Here is a 19681-nt window from a genome sequence, read left to right on the forward strand (position 1 = left end):
GATCCCCTTTCGCCTTCAGAACTGCCTTAATTCTTCGTGGCATTGATTCAACAAGGTGCTGGAAGCATTCTCTAGAAATGTTGGCCCATATTGAAAGGATAGCATCTTGCATTTGATGGAGACTTGTGGGATGCACATCCAGGGCACGAAGCTCCCGTTCCACCACATCCCAAAGATGTTCTATTGGGTTGAGATCTGGTGACTGTGGGGGCCATTTTAGTACAGTGAACTCATGGTCATGTTCAAGAAACCAATTTGAAATGATTCAAGCTGTGTGACATGGTGCATTATCCTGCTGGAAGTAGCCATCAGAGGATGGGTACATGGTGGTCATAAAAGGATGGACATGGTCAGAAACAATGCTCAGGTAGGCTGTGGCATTTAAACGATGCCCAGTTGGTACTAAGGGGCCTAAAGTGTGCCAAGAAAACGTCCCCCACACCAGTACACCACCACCACCAACCTGCCCAGTGGTAACAAGGCATGACGGATCCATGTTCTCATTCTGTTTATGCCAAATTCTGACTCTACCATCTGAATGTCTCAACAGAAATCGAGACTCATCAGACCAGGCAACATTTTTCCAGTCTTGAAAGGTCCAATTTTGGTGAGCTTGTGCAAATTGTAACCTCATTTTCCTATTTTTAGTGGAGATGAGTGGTACCCGGTGGGGTCTTCTGCTGGTGTAGCCCATCCGCCTCAAGGTTGTGTGTGTTGTGGCTTCACAAATGCTTGGCTGCATACCTCGGTTGTAACGAGTTATTTGAGTCAAAGTTGATTTTCTATCAGCTGGAATTAGTCGGCCCATTCTCCTCTGACCTCTAGCATCAACAAGGCATTTTCGCCCAGAGGACTGCCGCATACTGGATGTTTTTCCTTTTTCAGACCATTCTTTGTAAACCCTAGAAATGGTTGTGCATGAAAATCCCAGTAACTGAGCAGATTGGAAAATACTCAAACCAGCCCGTCTGGTACCAACAACCATGCCACGCTCAAAGTTGCTTAGATCACCTTTCTTTCCCATTCTGACATTCAGTTTGGAGTTCAAGAGATTGTCTAGACCTGGACAACACCCCTAAATGCATTAAAGCAGCTTCCAAGTGATTGGTTGATTAGATAATTGCATTGAACAGGTGTTCCTAATAATCTTCAAGGTGAGTGTATATATATATATATATATATATATAACATAGCTGATAACATTTAATATGGGGAACTTTAAAATTATGTGTTGGTGCTTCTGTCCATATGTTACACTGGTAATGTGGTGTGTAATGTATTGCTATTCACTCAAATCAATAACAAGGCATTGATTAAATTAAATCAGGGATTTATTTGAAGTTGTTTGATTGGATGATTTTTGTGCCACTTCATAGCTTTATGATGTTTCTAGACGTTCTAGAATGGAATATGTATCTTGCTTTTGAAGAACCTTGATAGTATCAGATGGAATCTTGCTTATATCATAGAATTCTAACATTTCAGATGATAGTCAGGATTAAGTGCAGAGGGTACAGCTTTTGCACAATACCAATTCCAAGAGTTTATTTGAAAAGAAAATAGGTAGCCTAAGTGGTAAAGAATCACTGAAGACCAGGACGGTTCATTTATTGGAACATTGCTTAGTATTTCTTTTGCTATTATTTTTCTTTTACTCGAGGAGGACCAACAGCTGAGCTCTGGACTGGAACTGGAATTTAAATGTTAAGTTTGTTTGAGAATATGTTTGATAAATGTTGTAGGAGGATGCCAGTTAGGGAAGTGGATGGTAAAGACTCACTGATGAGAGTGATGTGCTGGTAACCTCTCCTCTTAACTAGTTTACGAGATGCTTTAAAGGAACACAGAGGAAGCCTATTTGTCACCGTAGGAACATATCTGACGAAATATCCACAACTCAAGGTTTGCTTATGATCTTTTAACAGAAGTTAAGATGGCATCTCACAACATTCTGCATGAAATGGAACCACAGAGCGGGTTCAGCTTCTAGTTCAGGTGCAGCTTTTGGACGAGATAATGTGCTAGTGTTAAAAAGAAAATGAGTTAGGGAAATGAGTGGTAAAGACTCACTGATGAGAGTGATGTACTGGTAACCTCTCCTCTCAATTAGTTAACGAGGGATGCTTTAAAGGAACACAGAGGAAGACTATTTGGACAATTTTAATTTTTTTAGTTGTCTTTTTGGTGGCCCATTCATCACCTTCGGAACATATCTGATGAAATATCCTCAACTCAAGGTTTACTATATGACCTTATAACGGAAATTAAGACGGCATTTCATGGCATTCTGCAGGAAATGGAACTACGAAGCGGGTTCAGTTTCTAGTTCAGGTGCAGCTTTTGGACGAGACAATGTGCTAGTTTTAAAAAGAAAATGAGTTAGGAAGTGAGTGGTAAAGACTCACTGATGAGAGTGATGCTGGTAACCTCTCCTCTCAATTAGTTAACAAGGGATGCTATAAAGGAACACAAAGGAGTATTTGGACAGTTTAAAAAAATATACAGTTTATTTAATCTACCAAAAAAACTCCAGAGATTTCATAAGAAACGCAATTTCTTCTGGAATTCCTCTGCAACAGTAAAATAACGCAAAATGTTCAAGATCATCAGTGATTAATCATTTCATTGTCACATATTTTTTTCTGTCATAAATTATAATTTAGGCAAATCTGTACTGTACTTTGGAAATACTCTTTTAAAATATATTACTGTTGATCATTTGTATTGAACTCATTAAGTAAAAGCTAGCTTCCACCTCATCACATTACATTAAATACTGCATACACCAAAACCACAACCAAAACGGATTAGAACAGCATACAGTACCTGTGCTTAGCCCAGTAAGTAAACAAGTAAAACATACACATGTAGATGGTTCAAATACATTTCAATCAATCTAAAATAATACAATTTTGAGATAGGATGTCTAAAATAGGCACTGTCCAGCAGTTCTTCAAACAGTTGACTGTGCATCTGGTTGTGAGGCTTCAGGCCCAGTGTCTGTGTGGCTGTCAGGTGGGCTCTGTGGGCCCACAGTCGGCTCCTTACTCTTGGCTGCATTCTCACTCTGAGCCCGGTTCTGTTTCTCTCTCTCCAGTGCTTTCTCCATCTCTGTGTAGTAATCAAGAGCCTTCCGTACCGGGTCGATGATGTGTTGCTGCAGAATAAAGAATGAAGAAATTATAAAATTCCACCCAAAGCTTTCCAGAGCCATTCACCAACATATCAGGTGTAATTTAAATACACAAACAAAAGTCCAAAACCAAAATTTCAACCATTTCAACAGATAAGTCCATTAATTTCCATTTGGGTACAGCAGTGTCTGTGTGTGGTTGAACTGGTATTGCTAACCTACAATGCAAACCCCAATCCTATTAGCAGACATGATCAGGCTGTTTATTGAAGTTTATTTTTGGTCAATAAATCATTCAAACTCTCCCTATTGCCTCCTTGTCTCCTCCTCTGCTTTTTGGTCCAAACCTGTAACTGCCTGAAAACGTGACACCTATTGCTATTATTATAAATAAACCTAACCCTAGTTAGGTTTATTTACTGGACATTTGTGAATCATTTAAAATAAATGACCTCCAGGCAGGGGAAAAGGTTGGCCAACTCGATGAAGAGAGGCAGAAGGACAAATCTGATGAAGCCTGTTTGGGATGATGGCTTGGTTACTTTGTCCCGATCCATGAAGGGGGTGACTGGAAGACCCTCCAACTTCTCCACATCACTCTGAGGTCAGACAGACAACACAGTTGGAATTAATAGCTATATTAATTACATTTAGCAGTGCTGGATTGTGTAACTTGTGATTTGCCCATAATTCAGGCTGGGCCTCATAAGGTTTTGAATTAGTAGAATAAAATACATTTAATTGACCAAAAAGGTCAGATGATGTGAGGAAAATGTGAACAATCCTCTATAGTTGAAAATGTATATCCAGGTGTTGCCACATTATGAATCAGTTACCTGGTTGTAGAATTCCTGCAGAAGACAGTCCAACCAGGGCTCAGCCACCTCCATGGGCCGCGCCTCATTGGATATGTCGCTTACTTTGATCAGAATCATCATCAGCTGCACACACAGCAGTGACAAATCAGATAGTAGACAGCTACACATTCATTTTGAGAGGAAGACAAAGGTATAGACCCAATCACAATGTTTTTTTACAATAACTTCTAGGTATAAAACTCCTGCGTCCCATACATACAATTCAACAGTGCTAAAATGGGGACAAGGAACAACTGGATCTACTCTCATCTCCTTCATCTAAAATGCATATTTGATACTTTCATTTGTCAACACGTTCACTAATGTTAGCTTGGAGACCTAATTTACCTGTTGGGTCACAGACTAAAGAAAATGAAACCACCCAAACTAGCATTTTTTTGACATAGCGTTTTTTGACAGAATTCAGCAGACTGAAAATCTGCCTAATTTAGCTGAATGTTAGTCTACTTGGGGTGGAGAAGTGTTAGCGTTCTGAGTTTTATTTACATTTTTCTAAATTTGTTTAAAAAAACATGCTTCAGCAGACCTGCTATTAAAACAAAATATGTTTGGTGACAACATATTATTCCAGAATTCAGAAACATACAGATTACAAGCGGTAATCACCAGTGTCCTTTGCTCTCCTCTTACCACATCTCTGTGGTCCCTGTTGTTGAAGTCAAAAGCTGGCAGGATGGATTTGAACTTGTTGAGAATCTCATTGTGCCTTGTCATGTCAGTGGCCAGAATGCATCTGCAATTACAACAGAATACAAACCATACACTGTTGTGCTATCATTTCCTAATAACTTGAGAAAAATGTGCATGAAGAAGCTAAGAGAATCAGAAAGATGATCTCACTTGATGATCCCTTCCCTTATCCGTTTGTATTGATCCGTGGACATATTTCTGAAGATGTTGCTCTCAGTCTACAAAACAGAAAACCCTCTGTTTATTGTCACTGACTGAATCGATGACAGGCTCCATCTCATGACGATAGTCCCTGTTCTTTAATTCAAATCCTTAAACTAAAATGTATTATTTCATGGCAGCTTGGGCAAAAAGTTTCGAACAAACAGCGGGTTGTCATCCTTACCTTCTCCAGAATCTCAAAAGCTACAGCACAGTGGTGGTTCTCCAGGGGAGAGATGTCATTGTAGCGGAGAGCAAGTTCAGTCCGAGCATTTATCTGAAACATGGTCAGACATTAGGGGATGCTGAAGCAAGGGACAACAACAGAATACTGGATTCAAATTCCAAATTTTTTTTTTGAGAGTGTTTTTAAATTAAAATGAGATTAATAATATAATACGCTGTTGGAAAATAGGATTGAGCAGCAAAAAGGTCAAATACAACAGACTGTAAACACTGTGAGGGTATATCATGTGCTTGTGTCAGATGCTGTATGTAAGCTAAACAAATATGTATTTTAGTCGATATAACTGGACAATTTAAGCTATCACAAATGTATTGGTATCGCCATTTATATTGCTGATAAGTAACAAGGAATTGCAGTAAAATCACCAAAACTACTAGAGTTTCCACTGTAAAAAGTCCCCCTCTACTGAGGGTCAGAATGATTGGATAACCAGATTTATGGAGTAGATTTATTTTATTCATCTAATACAATGCTTACATGCCCATATATACGATGAAAGTGTTATTTGTTGGAGTAACTGTTCCTCCTGTCAATGCTAGCAGTGAAAAGATCCCTTCTTAAAGGTCCCATTTTGTAAAGATGATTATAAACCAGGTCTAGGTGCTATATAAATACTGTAATAGTATCAAAACGCTCAGTCCACAAAGAAATACTCACAGCCTGTTTTCAGAAACTGTGTCTTTAAACGAGCCTTCAGGACTTCCGTACGTTTGTGATGTCACAACTATACTACAGTGCCGTTACAGTCATTCCCCGGCTGCAATGACGGTGCAGAGAGTGCAGATGTGGAAGACCTTGACACTGAAACACTGACCAATCAGAGAAGACTGGGCTTTTTCAGGAGGGGGTCTTAAGGCTCTGTCGGACTGACTGCCTCCCTGAGTTGGTCAAAAAAGTGCCTCGGAACGCACCGAAGCGACGCCGACTTGAGTGTACGTTCTGGGCGTGCGCGAGACGTAATACATCTCTATAACAGCAGGCAGCGCTAATCTGTAAAATTCAAACCGGCAGCTGACAACAAGTCAAATCGGCCCAAATGAACGCCGACGGCTCCTCCGACTGATGACGGCACGGAACACACCGAACAGACTCAGCACCTTTAAAGAGACAGGCACTAAAACTGAGCATTTCAGACAGAGGGTGAATACAGGTATATTCATACAGACAGTATGAAAAAAAGATGATATTTTTTTAAACATTAAAGCATGTAACCATGTTCTATTAGAAACCCAAAATACAAAGCATGAACCTGAAAATGAGCACAAAATGTCCCCTTTAAAGCAATTGCAATGTAAGAGATGGCACAAAACCCACAAACTTCTGTGTAAAAAGGCATTCGAGGCATTCAGCTGAAATTAGTATGAGGCTTCAGCAGTGTGTATCTTCCAGAATGACTACCAAATTCAGCTTTGGTTGTGGCTCAGCAAGGAATCATTGTCTGCAGGTGCACAAAGAGGGGATTCCATATACCTGATAGGCATTGTTGTATCCTGTGTGGTCGAGGTCGTGGCAGACTGCAGAGGTGAGCATGATCAGCAGGTCGATGCTGTCCATCTTACTCTTCAGGTCAGTCAGCCAGATCAAACCATACATCTGCTCAGAGATAAAGAAGAATTACAGAATGGGAAATGGAGATCGTATGATGTAGATAATGTGGAAAAAAGAAGGCCGACATCTACTATAATGAAAATGATTTGTCTTGCATTGCCAGACCTTCCTCCACAGCGCTGCGGCGGAAGGTCTGGCTAGTCCATACAGCATTCCGGGATGGGAGAAAAACATGCTCTGGTTTATTGGCATTCCTTTAAAAGTCACAATCGTCTTGGGTGGTGCTAAGTGCTGGACGGAGCAACTGTGCCTCTGCAAAATGATGCCTCGGGAAGCAACTTGTTTTGGTGGAGCGTGTACGTATAAAGTTTGTTTTAGTGCAGTGATTTGAGTCCCCTCTCCACCCTGAGAGACAGATGTCCTTCACCAATTTACCATCACGATTATAGCATAAGTACACGATTTTATGATTACAGCTAAATTTGGCTGTCTGTGATTTGCCCTGATAAACCGTCACTCCAACACACACTCCAACACACACACACACACACACACACACACACACACACACACACACACACACACACACACTCACCATCTGGGTAACACAGAAGCAGTGCTTGAAGTTGTGGAAAGGGATGTTGTTGTATCTTCGATAGACCTCAAATAGGAACTGTTGCAGTACTTCAGGCTCAATGTTGAAGGCCGCTATGAAATCTAAATCTGTGTACATGACCTGCAAGAGCACCATGATCTCTGCGTCCTCCCACTGCCTGAACACACACACACACAGACACACACACACACACACACACACACACACACACACACACACACAAAATACACAACACCATGTGAGGGCACTTTGTGTGACTTTTTTTTGGACCTAAAACTACAAATCTACAAATATTACTGATATTACTGTAATGCTGATGAGATAAAAAAAAAAAAAAAAAACTATAACAAAACAAATTGAAAATTTTTTTTTACTCATTAGTCTCAACAGCATAGTGATGCCATAGTCAACTAGCAAAGGGCTTCCAGACAAACCTCACCAAAATCCTCTCTTTTAGCATTAAACGGTGTGTGTGTGTGTTTGTGTGTGTGTGTGTGTGTGTGTGTGTGTGTGTGTGTGTATGTGTACTGTATATACATCATGTCTCCCATAAAGGTCCTGTAGCAAAGCCTAGGGAAACAGAAGTTGGGCGGTTTAAAAACAACTTTCGATAAACCATACATCTCACCTTTGTAGTTTTCTAGTATATAGCATATATGCAAATATATATAAACAAAAGTTGTCATTTAATGGGCAAGGCTGGCAATATCTTTATCTACAATCAAATCTTGTGTATCCAAAGCCTGACATATCTTCTTCCTCTGTGCCATGGAGCTATGTTGTTGTCCAAAAACTACTAAAAACACTTTAATGAGCCACACTTTTGCTCCTTTATTACCATGAACACACACATACACTCCGGTATATTCTAACTCTCACTTTCACTGTTCTACTGTGGGAAAAACTAACCAAACACGTGTATGAATCCATCGCTGAAAATATTCCCCTAAAAATACGCTATTCACTTCTGTTTGAGTAACGTTGCTAAATACTACAATGCTCAGCTGTTTTAGGAAAATGCTGAGCCTTTAAAAAATAATATATTTTTTAAAGTTGTATGTCTTCAGTAGGAATAGCTTTAGTGAAAAATAGACTAAAACATTGTGAGTTTTGGTTACCCTTATCCTTTATAATACATTTATGCCCACATAAGCAAAGAAAAGCATGTTTTATCATGGTTTAAAGGAGTCTGTTAATTTATTATGATTATGTGGCACCCCAAGCTTCACTTCTCATTCTGTAACCTGCATAACTACATATTTATCCACCACCGCCATTGTGGATTTGCTATAAAAGCCTTTTGACAAATGAAAAGATGACCACTGAATGCAGCACGCGCTTCCTCTCCATGGAGCTCACTTCAAAACATGGTTTGTTGATTAAGCCCGGTTATGAAGACCGTTTTGATTTGTGAGCCCTCGGCAGGCCTATTCATATTGAGATGAGTGTGTCGATCAGAAGAAAAGGGTGTTGTCTTCCATCCTCTTCACAAGAGCATCAGAGGTGCTCGTTGGGCAAGACTGTCATTAGCTGACCGCCTGGCTCACTGTCTGTACTCTGAGGAAACAGGTTGTCTGTTTGTGATGATGACACAGGCACAAAGACACCCAAAACATCTGATGCTGCAGGGGACATTAGTACAGTTCAACCCAATAAAACCCAATAAAATAAAAACTCACAGACCACCTACCTGCCAAAATATCCACAAAAACAGTAGGAATCCTACTTCAGCAGTATATTACAAATCGCAGCCAAATTAAATGACGATGAAAAATGAAAAAGTTTTTACATATAGCTTACTCACTTAGTAAGGAAGAATGGTGCTACTTATGCTGAGACATCAGGCAAGCAATGTCTGTCTTAAGCTATGGAACCATCTTGTCAGTTGACAGTAACCATAAACTGTATTCCTCTGTATTTCCTTCAAATGTCACACTAATCATTTGTGACATAAATTGGAGACATTGTTGGAAAATGGTCGGCTTCATGGCTGAAGTCTGACAACACAGCAAAACAGCCAATTCAAATAATGTTTGAATTTACATACTGTATGAGTTTATTTAATATTGAAAACATCACATCCATGCACCTCACTAGTAGGCCTTGGAGTTGCTGGCAGACAGCTTGAGAAACACTGTTTTGAATTTTAAATTAAAAACATATCTACCAGATCTACTCGCGGACCACCAGGGGTTGCGGCCTGCGAACGACTGCATTAGACCGTCTCCAGATTCATACTGGTCACATTGAAACTGATCTCGCATAGCCAGACCTTCCTGCACAGCGCTGCAGAGGAAGGTCTGGCTAGTCCACACAACATTCTTGAATAAGAGAAAAACGTGCTCTGGTTTATTGACATTTCTGTAAACCAATCGCAATGGTCTTGGCCAAACACAATGCCGGTGCCTCTGCAAAATAGGCTCGGGAAGGAACTTGTTTTGGTGGAACATGTGTACGTTCAAAAGTAGTTTTAGTTGTTCAACAGAAAACTCAGATTGGACAGATAGTCTAGCTAGCTGTCTGGATTTACCCTGCAGAGATCTGAGGAGCAGTTAACCATAGTCCTCATAAATCCACCAGAACGCCAACACAAAGAAAGTGGAAGGTAACGGACATCCGGCCGAAAAGAGGGACATCCAGCGGAATTTCCTGCGGCAATGGAACAATCCTGGGAGTGGAACGTCGTGGATATAGACTACATTTAAACTTACCAGTTATCAAAGGTTGGGGTCTTTAAGAACTGCCTCACTTCTTCCGACACCTGCAGGGAGCTGCAAAGGTTACAACATAAGCATTAATGATTATTAGATATTAAAACATAGAATATATGGAGGGCAGTAGTTTTCAGTGAGTTTTGCATGTGAACGTGCCTCATTTGAAGAAACTTTTCCCGTACATGCTCACACTCCTTCCTGGTTTTATGCAGGGTTCTCTTGTGGTAGAACGGGGAGGGCTTGTGTGTTCCATCTGACAGGTCTTTAAACAACCCCAGCCAGCTCAGATGCTCCACACTCTGAAAAGGTATCGGGATTTAATCCAATCAGCGTAGAGCTGGAGGTTAGAGCAAGCAACACATCCTTCATCACATCAAATCCCCACTGGCCCTTCAACAAATAGGCCAGGGATTACAAATGATCTGAAAACAGCTGGCTGCTAATGCTGGAAACAAGGTTGATGAGCAGAGTTTTTAGCCCATGCATAGGTCATCACTATGAGCAACCCCTTTCACATTACACATAGTCATTTAATTCATCATTCATACAAAATATATTGATGAGTGCAACTTTTAAAATACAAGGCAACTCAAGTATCCTAATGCAAAAATAGAAATAGCTTCCATGCTATCTCCCCAAATTTCCAGAGTAGCTTTAAAGCCACAGAGTACTTTGTCCATACCTCTAGTTTCTCCCGGAATGAATCTACCTGTTTCTTCATCTCATACACCACTGCAGGAGTCTCACTGGCCTCCATCAGGATTTTCTTCTCCAGGCCCTGCAGCCTGAGCTCACACACCATCAGTGAGATGTGTTAACTCATTACACATTCAGATATCTTTGGTCTGTGTTGTTCAAAGTCCTGCCTATCTATCTTGCATTGAATGCACCCAAATGCCAAAACTCTGACTCTTCACAAAAAAATCATTTGTTTTATTGACTTTTTCACATTATATATTAATCATATATTTCCTCAAGAATACTGTTAAGTATGTCTTGATTTCTTATTTCCCAGCATGCCTACCTTTTCTCCATGGAGAAGAGGTCAAATCCTAGCGCACTAGCAATTTCCGCACCTGAAATGACAAGAAAAGAGGGAGACTGTTAACCATTTTCTGCTGAACTGAGGCACTGCAATTCCCATGGTGCAAAGTTACAGATACCTAACGGCTCACTGTTGCAGTCGGCGGCCACAACTTCCAGCTTGTAGCGGGAGTTTGGGCTGTTGGGCTCCAGACTCAGGGAGATGTTGACGATGTTGCCTCTGGGGTTGTACAGCTTCAGGATGTCATGGGGTCCTGCCTCGGCTGCAGCGCGGAACAGATCTGGATACAACGTCTCACCGTTAATTTCAAACTATGCCCTGAGAAATCATTTTACACTTTTCCTCAGTTGCTAAGGAAGATCATGGATGGTGGTTGGGAAGCCCTAGAAAAAGCTAGTAAGTGGTCCTTGAATTGTGATTGTTTTGTCAAGCTTTTAAGTACCTCTTTTTCAAAATGAACCCTTCACATATGGTTTATAAGTTGTAACTAAATGCTTTATTAATTGTTAACAACTGACTAAAGCCTTATAGATCAATTATACCATTATTATCATTAAACCAGTGATAATAACAACTTTTGAGTTGCCAGTTTGTGCAAAATCCCTTTGCTTCAGGAAAAGGGCTGCAGAGGATCTAGACAAAAATCCATTTTTTTCAACAACTTAGTATTAATGAATAACCAATATTATATCTGTAGTGAATATGTAACATTCCATTCTGTGAAAACTCTGAACAAAGCCTCTCTCGTTTTAATTGGTCTCATAAATTTGTATCTTAAATTGTGACACTGTTTTCCTTTCTGAAGATTTATCTGTGTGAACACGTTGAATCAGTCCTCCCTTCCTCTGGTGCCTCTTTCTTATCTATACTCTAAGGGAATGGAGCGATTGTTAGAAAATGTATATATCCTTGTGTGTCTCATTAAACCTTCAGAACATTGTGAACTGAACCCTGCTTTGTGTCAATTTGTTCTCCGAGCGCTCGCCACTGCTGTCAGAATCTACTCACAGAGGTCAAGCCAGTAGATGATAGGATACGAACCACAGAACAATCGTGATAGGATTCTTTCACACCAATATCGTTAGATTACTCCAATCAATTTCATATTCATGTTTGTTTGTTTGTTTGTTTATGTATGCACCTTTTACCAAGGCAAATTCCAATAAAACCTTTTGTGATTTTTGATTCTGATTCAACATGAGTTAACTACAAATAGAGATAGAGATAGAGTCTTTATTGTCCCATAGGGATAATCATTTCCACACATCTTCTTTCCATAGCACCACATATAGAACACATCAAACATGTAACACATATACAAAACACATCACATTAAGACACCCACATAGACATATTAAATGTGAAAACTGCAAATAACAACTAATGCTGAAAAAAAACCGATGCTCATTAATATTATAACATACTTGTGAGGCCATGCTAGACAAGGCCTATAACCTATGTAACACGTGAGGAGCTGTCAGTGGCAGCTGCAGCGCTGTCTGTAGCTCAGACAACCTCCATAACATGCATACAATTCTTTTATCTGCTTCTGTAATGGCTGATCTAATCAATGTGTTTTTCTTGTTTGATTTGCAAAAGAAGCTGTTGGAACATTTGTCTGTCTTAGGTAAAAGCAACTCACACTAACAAATCAGGTATTTACATTCTCTTTACCTTCTTTCAATAAGTGTAAAATCATGGTAAACATGGGAGAAGTTTGGCAAGTGTGCAAAAAAATGGATCATGTTACTCATGCAGACAATTTTTCAAACACTATAATTGCACATGTGTGTGTATGTGTATGCAGTCCGACACACACCTTAAAATTCATTTCTAATATAAATAAGTGAACTTTAAATAGTCACATTATTTTCTGCTCCTACCTTTAACATCCTGTGCAGGGCAATCCACTGGGAACTCAGCCCGCTCTGGTCTCCCATTCACTGTGAAGTAGATGATTTTTGTTTCCATGTTGTGCATTCAGAGGCCACTGATGTTGCTGTGTGTACTGCTGATCTGTGTCTAATGTCTGTCTAGCCTCATTATTTAACACTCCACCCCCTTGGTTTTATTCTCTCCACCTCCTCTTCTGCTCCTCCCTTCCTTTCCTCCTGTTGTATTGTTACATTTTTGAAACAACAGTTGGATTATTTAATTCAAAGCGACCTCCGGTTTTTCATAATAAGATCCATCTTCATGACTTCCATGAAGATGGTGAAAAACACAGCAGGAAAAAATGCATCTCATCTTCTAATAATTATGAGATAAGTAATTTCCAATAATAAGAAGAACACAATAAGATAACTACCACCATTTAAAGAACTAATGAAATAAAATGAATTATGAAATCATATTTTATAATTAGAGTATAATAAGTCATAGAATTAATCTTAGAGTCCAATAAACATACTTAAGTAGCAGTGGTGTAGTCTAATGTATTGTAGTGGGTATACTGTACTGTATATAAATATATTATTTTATTTGGGGGGGGGGTAATAATCATAGTGGGGGGTCTGGGTGTCCTCCCCTAGGGAAGTTTTGAGCATCAACGACTTCATTTCCTGTATTGTATATACACTTTTATGCACCAATTTACAGTGGAAATACTTTTATTTAGCCTATGTAAAGAAGAAAAACACAGATGACAATTCAAAATATATCAAAAATATAATGGAAAGTATTTTTTTGCGTGTCATTGGGCATTTTTAAGTGGGTATATGGAAATCCTGGAACTTTCTTAGTGGGTATAGTGCGCTGCGTATCACGTAGACTACACCACTGTTCAGTAGGGTTTTTGTTCCAAGTGGCAGTAATAGGTTTTAAACACCTTTTATGTTCATAGTTGAATTGTTTGCTGCTGGTAAAATAGAGTTATCCTCCATGTCTCTAGGTGGCGCTGTGCCGAGCGCACGACTGTAGATATCACAGAAATGATCTTTCTCTCCACACTTCTTTGACTGTCACCACATGGGCAACCGGATGGAGAGACCAACGTGCGTCGTTCGTGCTAGAGAGTTGACTGACGGTGTTGTTTTTATTCTACAATATCTTCATTGTATCATCAATTAATTGAAATGACTGAAAGCAAAGCAGAAACGGCCCCTAAGCCGGCCAAGGAACTGCTGGCTTTGAACCCCAAACAAGAGTCAGAGTTCAAGAAGAAGGTGCAGGAGGCCAAGAAGAACAAATCCAGCAAGGTGGGTCGAGATGAAATTGTGGCCCTTAAAATAATCATAATCAATTCACATAACACGAGGGTTCTATTGTTTTGTTTATGCAAAGGTAGCTTACCGTTTTACTTCTAAATGTAACAGGTGTTACACCTTGTTCCGTAACCCGTCGGATTTTATGGCCTATTTAGATATTGTAGCTAACGTCACGCGATGCATCTGCTGCTACCCATATCGTTAACATTACAATGGGTATGGCCAAGTCTTATTTATATTATTTAACGTTAGCTACTGTCAGATACTGCGAGAGCTGTTAAATAAAATAAGCCGCGTAGTGGCACATACTTATTTTAGTTCGACAGGGTCACACACTTTACATGCCATGATGCCCAAGCAGAATGGAGTGGACATTACTGTGACTCAGGTCCGTTTGCAAAGCTAACTTTACCCGTTTTTACTTTTTCCATAGTTTTTTTTCTCTTTATCAACAAGGTGCATTATTGTGCGTTTAAAAACAATTATACAGTATATAATTATTATTAGTTTAATATACATTTTTGTATTCCAAAAAAATATTCCTTATAGAAATGAAATTCTATCAAAAAGTAATTTATGTCAGGGAAAGACAACATGCCCTATCACAGCAGACATTTTGACATGTCATTACAGCACAGGTGTTACTACGTTTAACGCTGGCTCTGTTCTATCCAAGTGTACCAGTAAGCTGTGACAGTGAGCCAGTGAGCTAAATGTGACATGTCAAAATGTCTGCAATGAAAAGGCCTGTCTTGCTTTGTGTATATGCAATTTACCCATTGAAACACATTCAATGTCATTTAGAACAATATCTGTTTATAAATTAGTTGAAATGTGCAATCATCAAATACATGCATAACTGGTTCTTGCTTTTAATTACACAATTTACAAATGTAAATGTATCTTCCATGTACCTTTTTCCTCTTGTTTATTATATTTCTTTCTAATTTCTTATTTTTTACAGGGGGGCCGTTTGACCCCTGGAGTGGTTTATGTCGGTCACCTTCCACGGGGGCTGTTCGAACCTCAGCTCAAAACTTACTTTGAACAGTTTGGGAAAGTCCTGAGGCTGCGTCTGTCCAGGAGTAAAAAGGTAACCGAGATGATAACTAAATAGGCCTACGCGTTTGACATACCTAACTTTACGAATCCTAATTCAGTTGGTTTCCACCAGAGAGTAATGTGTTTTCACAAAGATGAAAAAAAATAGCCTCCATGTTTTTGTTATTGCTTCCTGTTCTGTGCATTACAAGTTAAGCTTGTATAAGGATTTAGATTTTCTCAATTTGCTATGAGTATATATGAGATTTTAGATAATACTGTTGTCCCATCAGTTTGACTGGACATTGTGGTATGTGATCCTGCTGAAATTTTGGCTCAGTCTGAAAATGATCCCAGATCTGACAGTGGTCTGAGGTCAGATAACTGAGCCTAAAGTATTGTGGTGCGTTAAGCTTATCACCTGCTCACCCATTGGCAGAGCGATAAAACCCATGTGCCATCAAAAGCACGAGGAAAATAATATGCAGTATAATCAATGCAGGTGTGTTGTGAAACTATTGAGACATGCGATTCATTTTCTTTTCTGTCTGTCATTGTCTCAGACAGGTGGAAGCAAAGGCTATGCATTTATAGAGTTTGATTGTGATGAAGTGGCCAGAATTGTTGCCGAGACCATGAACAATTACCTCATGGGAGAGAGACTCATAAAATGTAAGTATTGCTCACATACAAATCTATTAATTACCAGCATGATTCCTGCTCTCCCAGGCATCACCCGACCCGACACACACATGGGTAGAAGAGAAATGATCTAGTAGAGAAATTATCTAGTAGATCCTGTCAGTGTCATGATACTAAAATGTGACCTATCTTGACTTATTGGGTTATAGAATTAAAGCTTTAGTGCGTAACTTTTTTATATTAATGAGCTGTATTAACGTTACAGTTTTAAAACTGTTTTCCAGGTTAGTGGGGGTGCTAAAACCAACATGAAAAACGTAGCTAGTAATGTTCACTCAGTGTTTTGTTGTTAAACTGTGTGTAAAATGAGTGGTGACGTTAAATCACCCTACGGTACCGTCTATTTGCTGGATGGTTTCAAGGTAACGGTCAGTAGCTAACATTAGCAGATAAGCCCATACTTTTTGACGTTCAACACCCCTGCCAAAAAAAAATCTTGAGGAAACACTACACTTCTGAAGAGTCCATCATGTTTTTTAATCCTCCGTGTCCTCCTTGGCTACTAGCAACTGTGTTGTGGATGGGTAGGGGTGGTGCGCAATCACCAAAGGCTTCCCAGTTTTGTTATCATTACTTAGAATTCCTCATGGGGGAAACAGAAACTACGCACTATAGCTTTAAAGGCATACTATGTAACTTTTCCCTCTTCGGTCCCCCTACAGGTTGTCTCATTGGAACTACAGTTCGCACGGCTGTAGTTCCAATGAGACAACCTGTAGGGGGACCGAAGAGGGAAAAGTTATAGTATGCCTTAAGTCAATTTTTTAAATCTGTTTACTGTACAGAGATTTTTTTATGCCTATTTTATTTACACTTTTGTTAGACTACAATTTCACTGTAAATGTAAATTCCTCCTCTTGCTGTTTCCCAGGTAATGTGATTCCACCAGAGAAGGTGCATGAGATGCTGTTTGTTGGCTCCCAAAGGCAATTTAAAAAGCCCTCACATCCCGCTGTCACATGCTACAACAAGACACACACAGAAGAGCAGGTGACCAAGATGAAAGACAAACTCCTGCGGAAAGAAGCAAAGCTCCGCAAGAGGCTTGCAGCTCACGGCATCGACTATGACTTCCCTGGATTTGTAAGTGTTTTGAGATTGGGATAACTTTAACATGGCAGCTAACTGTTGTGTATCTATCTGAGAAAAAAAATCTTCCCAGGTCTTTCCTGGAATGAAAACAGTCTAGTCTACCTTAAAAATTCACAATTGTAATATTGGCCCAGAAAGTTTCCCTTGGGAACTTCACATAAAAAAAACAAAAAAACAAGTCCAATCAAAACATGGAGTATCTATACTTTTTTTGTTGCATCATATTAACCATTACATTAATGCTTTCTTTGCTTTTCCAGGCTGCCCAGGTGCCTCAGAAGAAAAAGTCCTCTGATTCCATGGATGCGTCTACATGTAGTAATGTAAGGCCAACACAAATATTATATTTAGCTTTGGCACGGACTGAAAATGACCCCAGGTGCACCAGTGATCTGGGGTCAGATAACTGTGCCTATAGTACTGTGGTGCATTAAGCTTATTGCGTTTGTCTCCTGGTGTCTGCGTGATAAAACCCATGTACCAACATACTGTATTAACTTCAATTAAAGTTGAAAGGATTCAAGGAAATAACATGGACAAAAGAAATCTGTACCAGAATGTGCATGTGTGACTAATGAGCGACTCTCTTCCTCTTCAGGACACCACACCACTCTGCACCCCCTCTGTCCTAGAGAGGAGGAAGTCCATGGTCATGGGCGACGATGATGCCGATGATGAAATTATCATTAAGATGCCTCCTGCAGACAAAGATGAAGAGTGCTCCTCCTCAGAGGAGGATGAGGGTGATGACTCAGAGAGTGAGGAACCCACTGCAAAGGATGCAGAGGCAGAGTGAAACTGCTCTGTTTTATTGTGGACTTGGTTCTCTGGCTGTCAGAGTTGCATATATCAGGCTTATCTTTGAACGGTGTTCAGAAATCAGTGTATCTTTCAGTATATGGAAATTGCATTACATTTTAGAAAGACACTTATATGTAAGATTCCACCAAAAATTGTTGGTATTACATTAGTGAGTACCATGGATGGTGCTTGCAAAATCATCAGTGAGCCTGATTTATGGGCAACATTTGTGGCTGGACTTCTTTTGACAATGGCAAATGTGCATTTCAGTCTTGAAGCAGGCTGTTTCCTTTGCCATGCAGGGCCATAATGTTGATACAAAACAGACAGCAACACTTTCTTTTTTTGCTTTATGCACACTTGTCTTAAAGCGTGGTAAATTTGTAAACTATGTTCTTTAAACTATGTTCTTTAAAAATAAATAATGTGAGAATGTACTGTTGAGCAGTCATTTTGTGTGTTATCTTTCAGAAGAACGAACCGAAAGCACTTACACACTGGCCTATTAAGATTTTTTTTTTTTTACAGAAGACATTTTAACATGTCACAGTAGAAAAAGCATGTGGCTTACTGGGGGTACTTGGAAAAGAACAGAGCCATCTTTAATGTTATTAGTAGTACCTCCATTTGTGATGTGTGGTATGAAAAGGATCCATCAGTGACTATGAAATTCAGCGATTATACTTAAATTTCATATTCCCCAACCAAATGGAAGGTATTTTAGCTTTGAGCCCTGTTAGATCATATTATCTGATACTGTAGGCTATATTAATACTTCACATTAATAGTTAATACAAATAGTCACCCTCCTTATCGCCAGAGAGGTAAAATAGGGGATTGAATTACATAAATAGTGTTTGACTATTATCCCCGTTGGTGCTTTTGTACACAATTTGATCGAAATTAAAAGCATTAGCTGCATGATGTACAGTTTGTGAACAGTGTTTATTTTTTTTTTGCAGCCCAGGGCAACCTTTACCCATTTCCAGAAATATATCCCTGAAACGCCATTTTAAACCCTTAAATTCTGACTTTCAGCTTTCTGTATGCAACAGTTTGAGTAACGTTACAAATGTAAGGCTGTACGCTTGTTCAGTGGAAACAACCATTGCACTGTACACAAATCCCAGACCCGATGTGTCCACTAGATGTCGCTACACATCGAGTTATACGTCATACACATCCATGCTACACAGCGACTTCTTTTTTTTTTTTTTTTTGTTGCATTGCCATGCGACAGTTTTCCAAGTGCCAACATCATCCCTGAATCGACTGCGCTTGCGCACGACGATCCCATTCTTGTCCTGCAGGCAGCATTCCGGGTGGAGAGTGTGAGTGAGATAAAGAGAAAGACAGAAGAGATTTGAGGCCGTAGACTGGATATTTACACCAAGATATAAGGGCTGTATGTCCAAACCAGCAGCGGCGTTTAAGCAGGATATGGTAAGTAGAAAAATTAATATGTAGATACACCTCCTCGCTTCCTTGTCACATTTTCTTCTCTTTGTGCTGCCTGTCTGAACTGACGTTTCATTGAAAGGAAGGGCTTCGCTCGGGGCTAGCTTTAGCTTTTATTCCCTAGTACACACCTACTCTGTCTGGTACAGTAGAAAGCTCAGCCAGCTGTTTTAGAGGAAAACAAAGACAAGTAATGTTTCGTGACCACGGGGGTAAATTTCAGGGGCAGCTTTTGTTTGACGTTAACGTTAGCAGTATCTAGTACATGTCGAGGCGCTCCTTCGTTTGCCATTGCTAGCAGTGATGGTC

The 19681-nt window shown here is 39.7% G+C and overlaps 3 protein-coding genes and 2 non-coding genes across 42 annotated transcripts in view; 4 read left to right on the top strand and 1 right to left on the bottom strand.

The window, feature by feature from the left end:
* Window positions 1-2484: 2484 nt before the first annotated feature.
* On the bottom strand, window positions 2485-13095 carry LOC116035905 (high affinity cGMP-specific 3',5'-cyclic phosphodiesterase 9A). Its single transcript, XM_031279278.2, has 14 exons — window positions 12956-13095; window positions 11203-11352; window positions 11052-11103; window positions 10710-10812; window positions 10184-10326; window positions 10025-10084; window positions 7293-7470; window positions 6620-6742; window positions 5087-5179; window positions 4852-4919; window positions 4642-4744; window positions 3970-4074; window positions 3586-3732; window positions 2485-3157 (listed from the first exon to the last, which is right to left on the bottom strand). Exons 1-14 carry the CDS (start codon window positions 13050-13052, stop codon window positions 2954-2956), a joined length of 1626 nt encoding a protein of 541 aa, XP_031135138.1. The 5' UTR covers window positions 13053-13095; the 3' UTR covers window positions 2485-2953.
* Window positions 13096-14013: 918 nt separating this feature from the next.
* On the top strand, window positions 14014-18351 carry nifk (nucleolar protein interacting with the FHA domain of MKI67). Its single transcript, XM_031279158.2, has 6 exons — window positions 14014-14269; window positions 15243-15371; window positions 15883-15991; window positions 16893-17104; window positions 17374-17436; window positions 17712-18351. Exons 1-6 carry the CDS (start codon window positions 14147-14149, stop codon window positions 17907-17909), a joined length of 834 nt encoding a protein of 277 aa, XP_031135018.1. The 5' UTR covers window positions 14014-14146; the 3' UTR covers window positions 17910-18351.
* LOC116035947 lies at window positions 15656-15785 on the top strand. Its single transcript, XR_004101498.1, has one exon. It is a non-coding gene; the product is annotated as a small nucleolar RNA ACA64 (small nucleolar RNA).
* Window positions 17472-17602, top strand: LOC116035948. Its single transcript, XR_004101499.1, has one exon. It is a non-coding gene; the product is annotated as a small nucleolar RNA ACA64 (small nucleolar RNA).
* A 754-nt stretch (window positions 18352-19105) lies between the features above and the next one.
* Window positions 19106-19681, top strand: part of clasp1a (cytoplasmic linker associated protein 1a) — a 105619-nt gene continuing 105043 nt past the window's right edge. For all 38 annotated transcript variants that reach the window (XM_031278456.2, XM_031278457.2, XM_031278463.2 and 35 more), the window contains exon 1: window positions 19106-19357. The gene's annotated coding sequence lies outside the window, so the exon portion shown is untranslated. The remainder of the gene's footprint in view (window positions 19358-19681) is intronic.

Source organism: Sander lucioperca, chromosome 8, assembly GCF_008315115.2.
Source record: "Sander lucioperca isolate FBNREF2018 chromosome 8, SLUC_FBN_1.2, whole genome shotgun sequence".
Classification (NCBI taxonomy): domain Eukaryota; kingdom Metazoa; phylum Chordata; class Actinopteri; order Perciformes; family Percidae; genus Sander; species Sander lucioperca.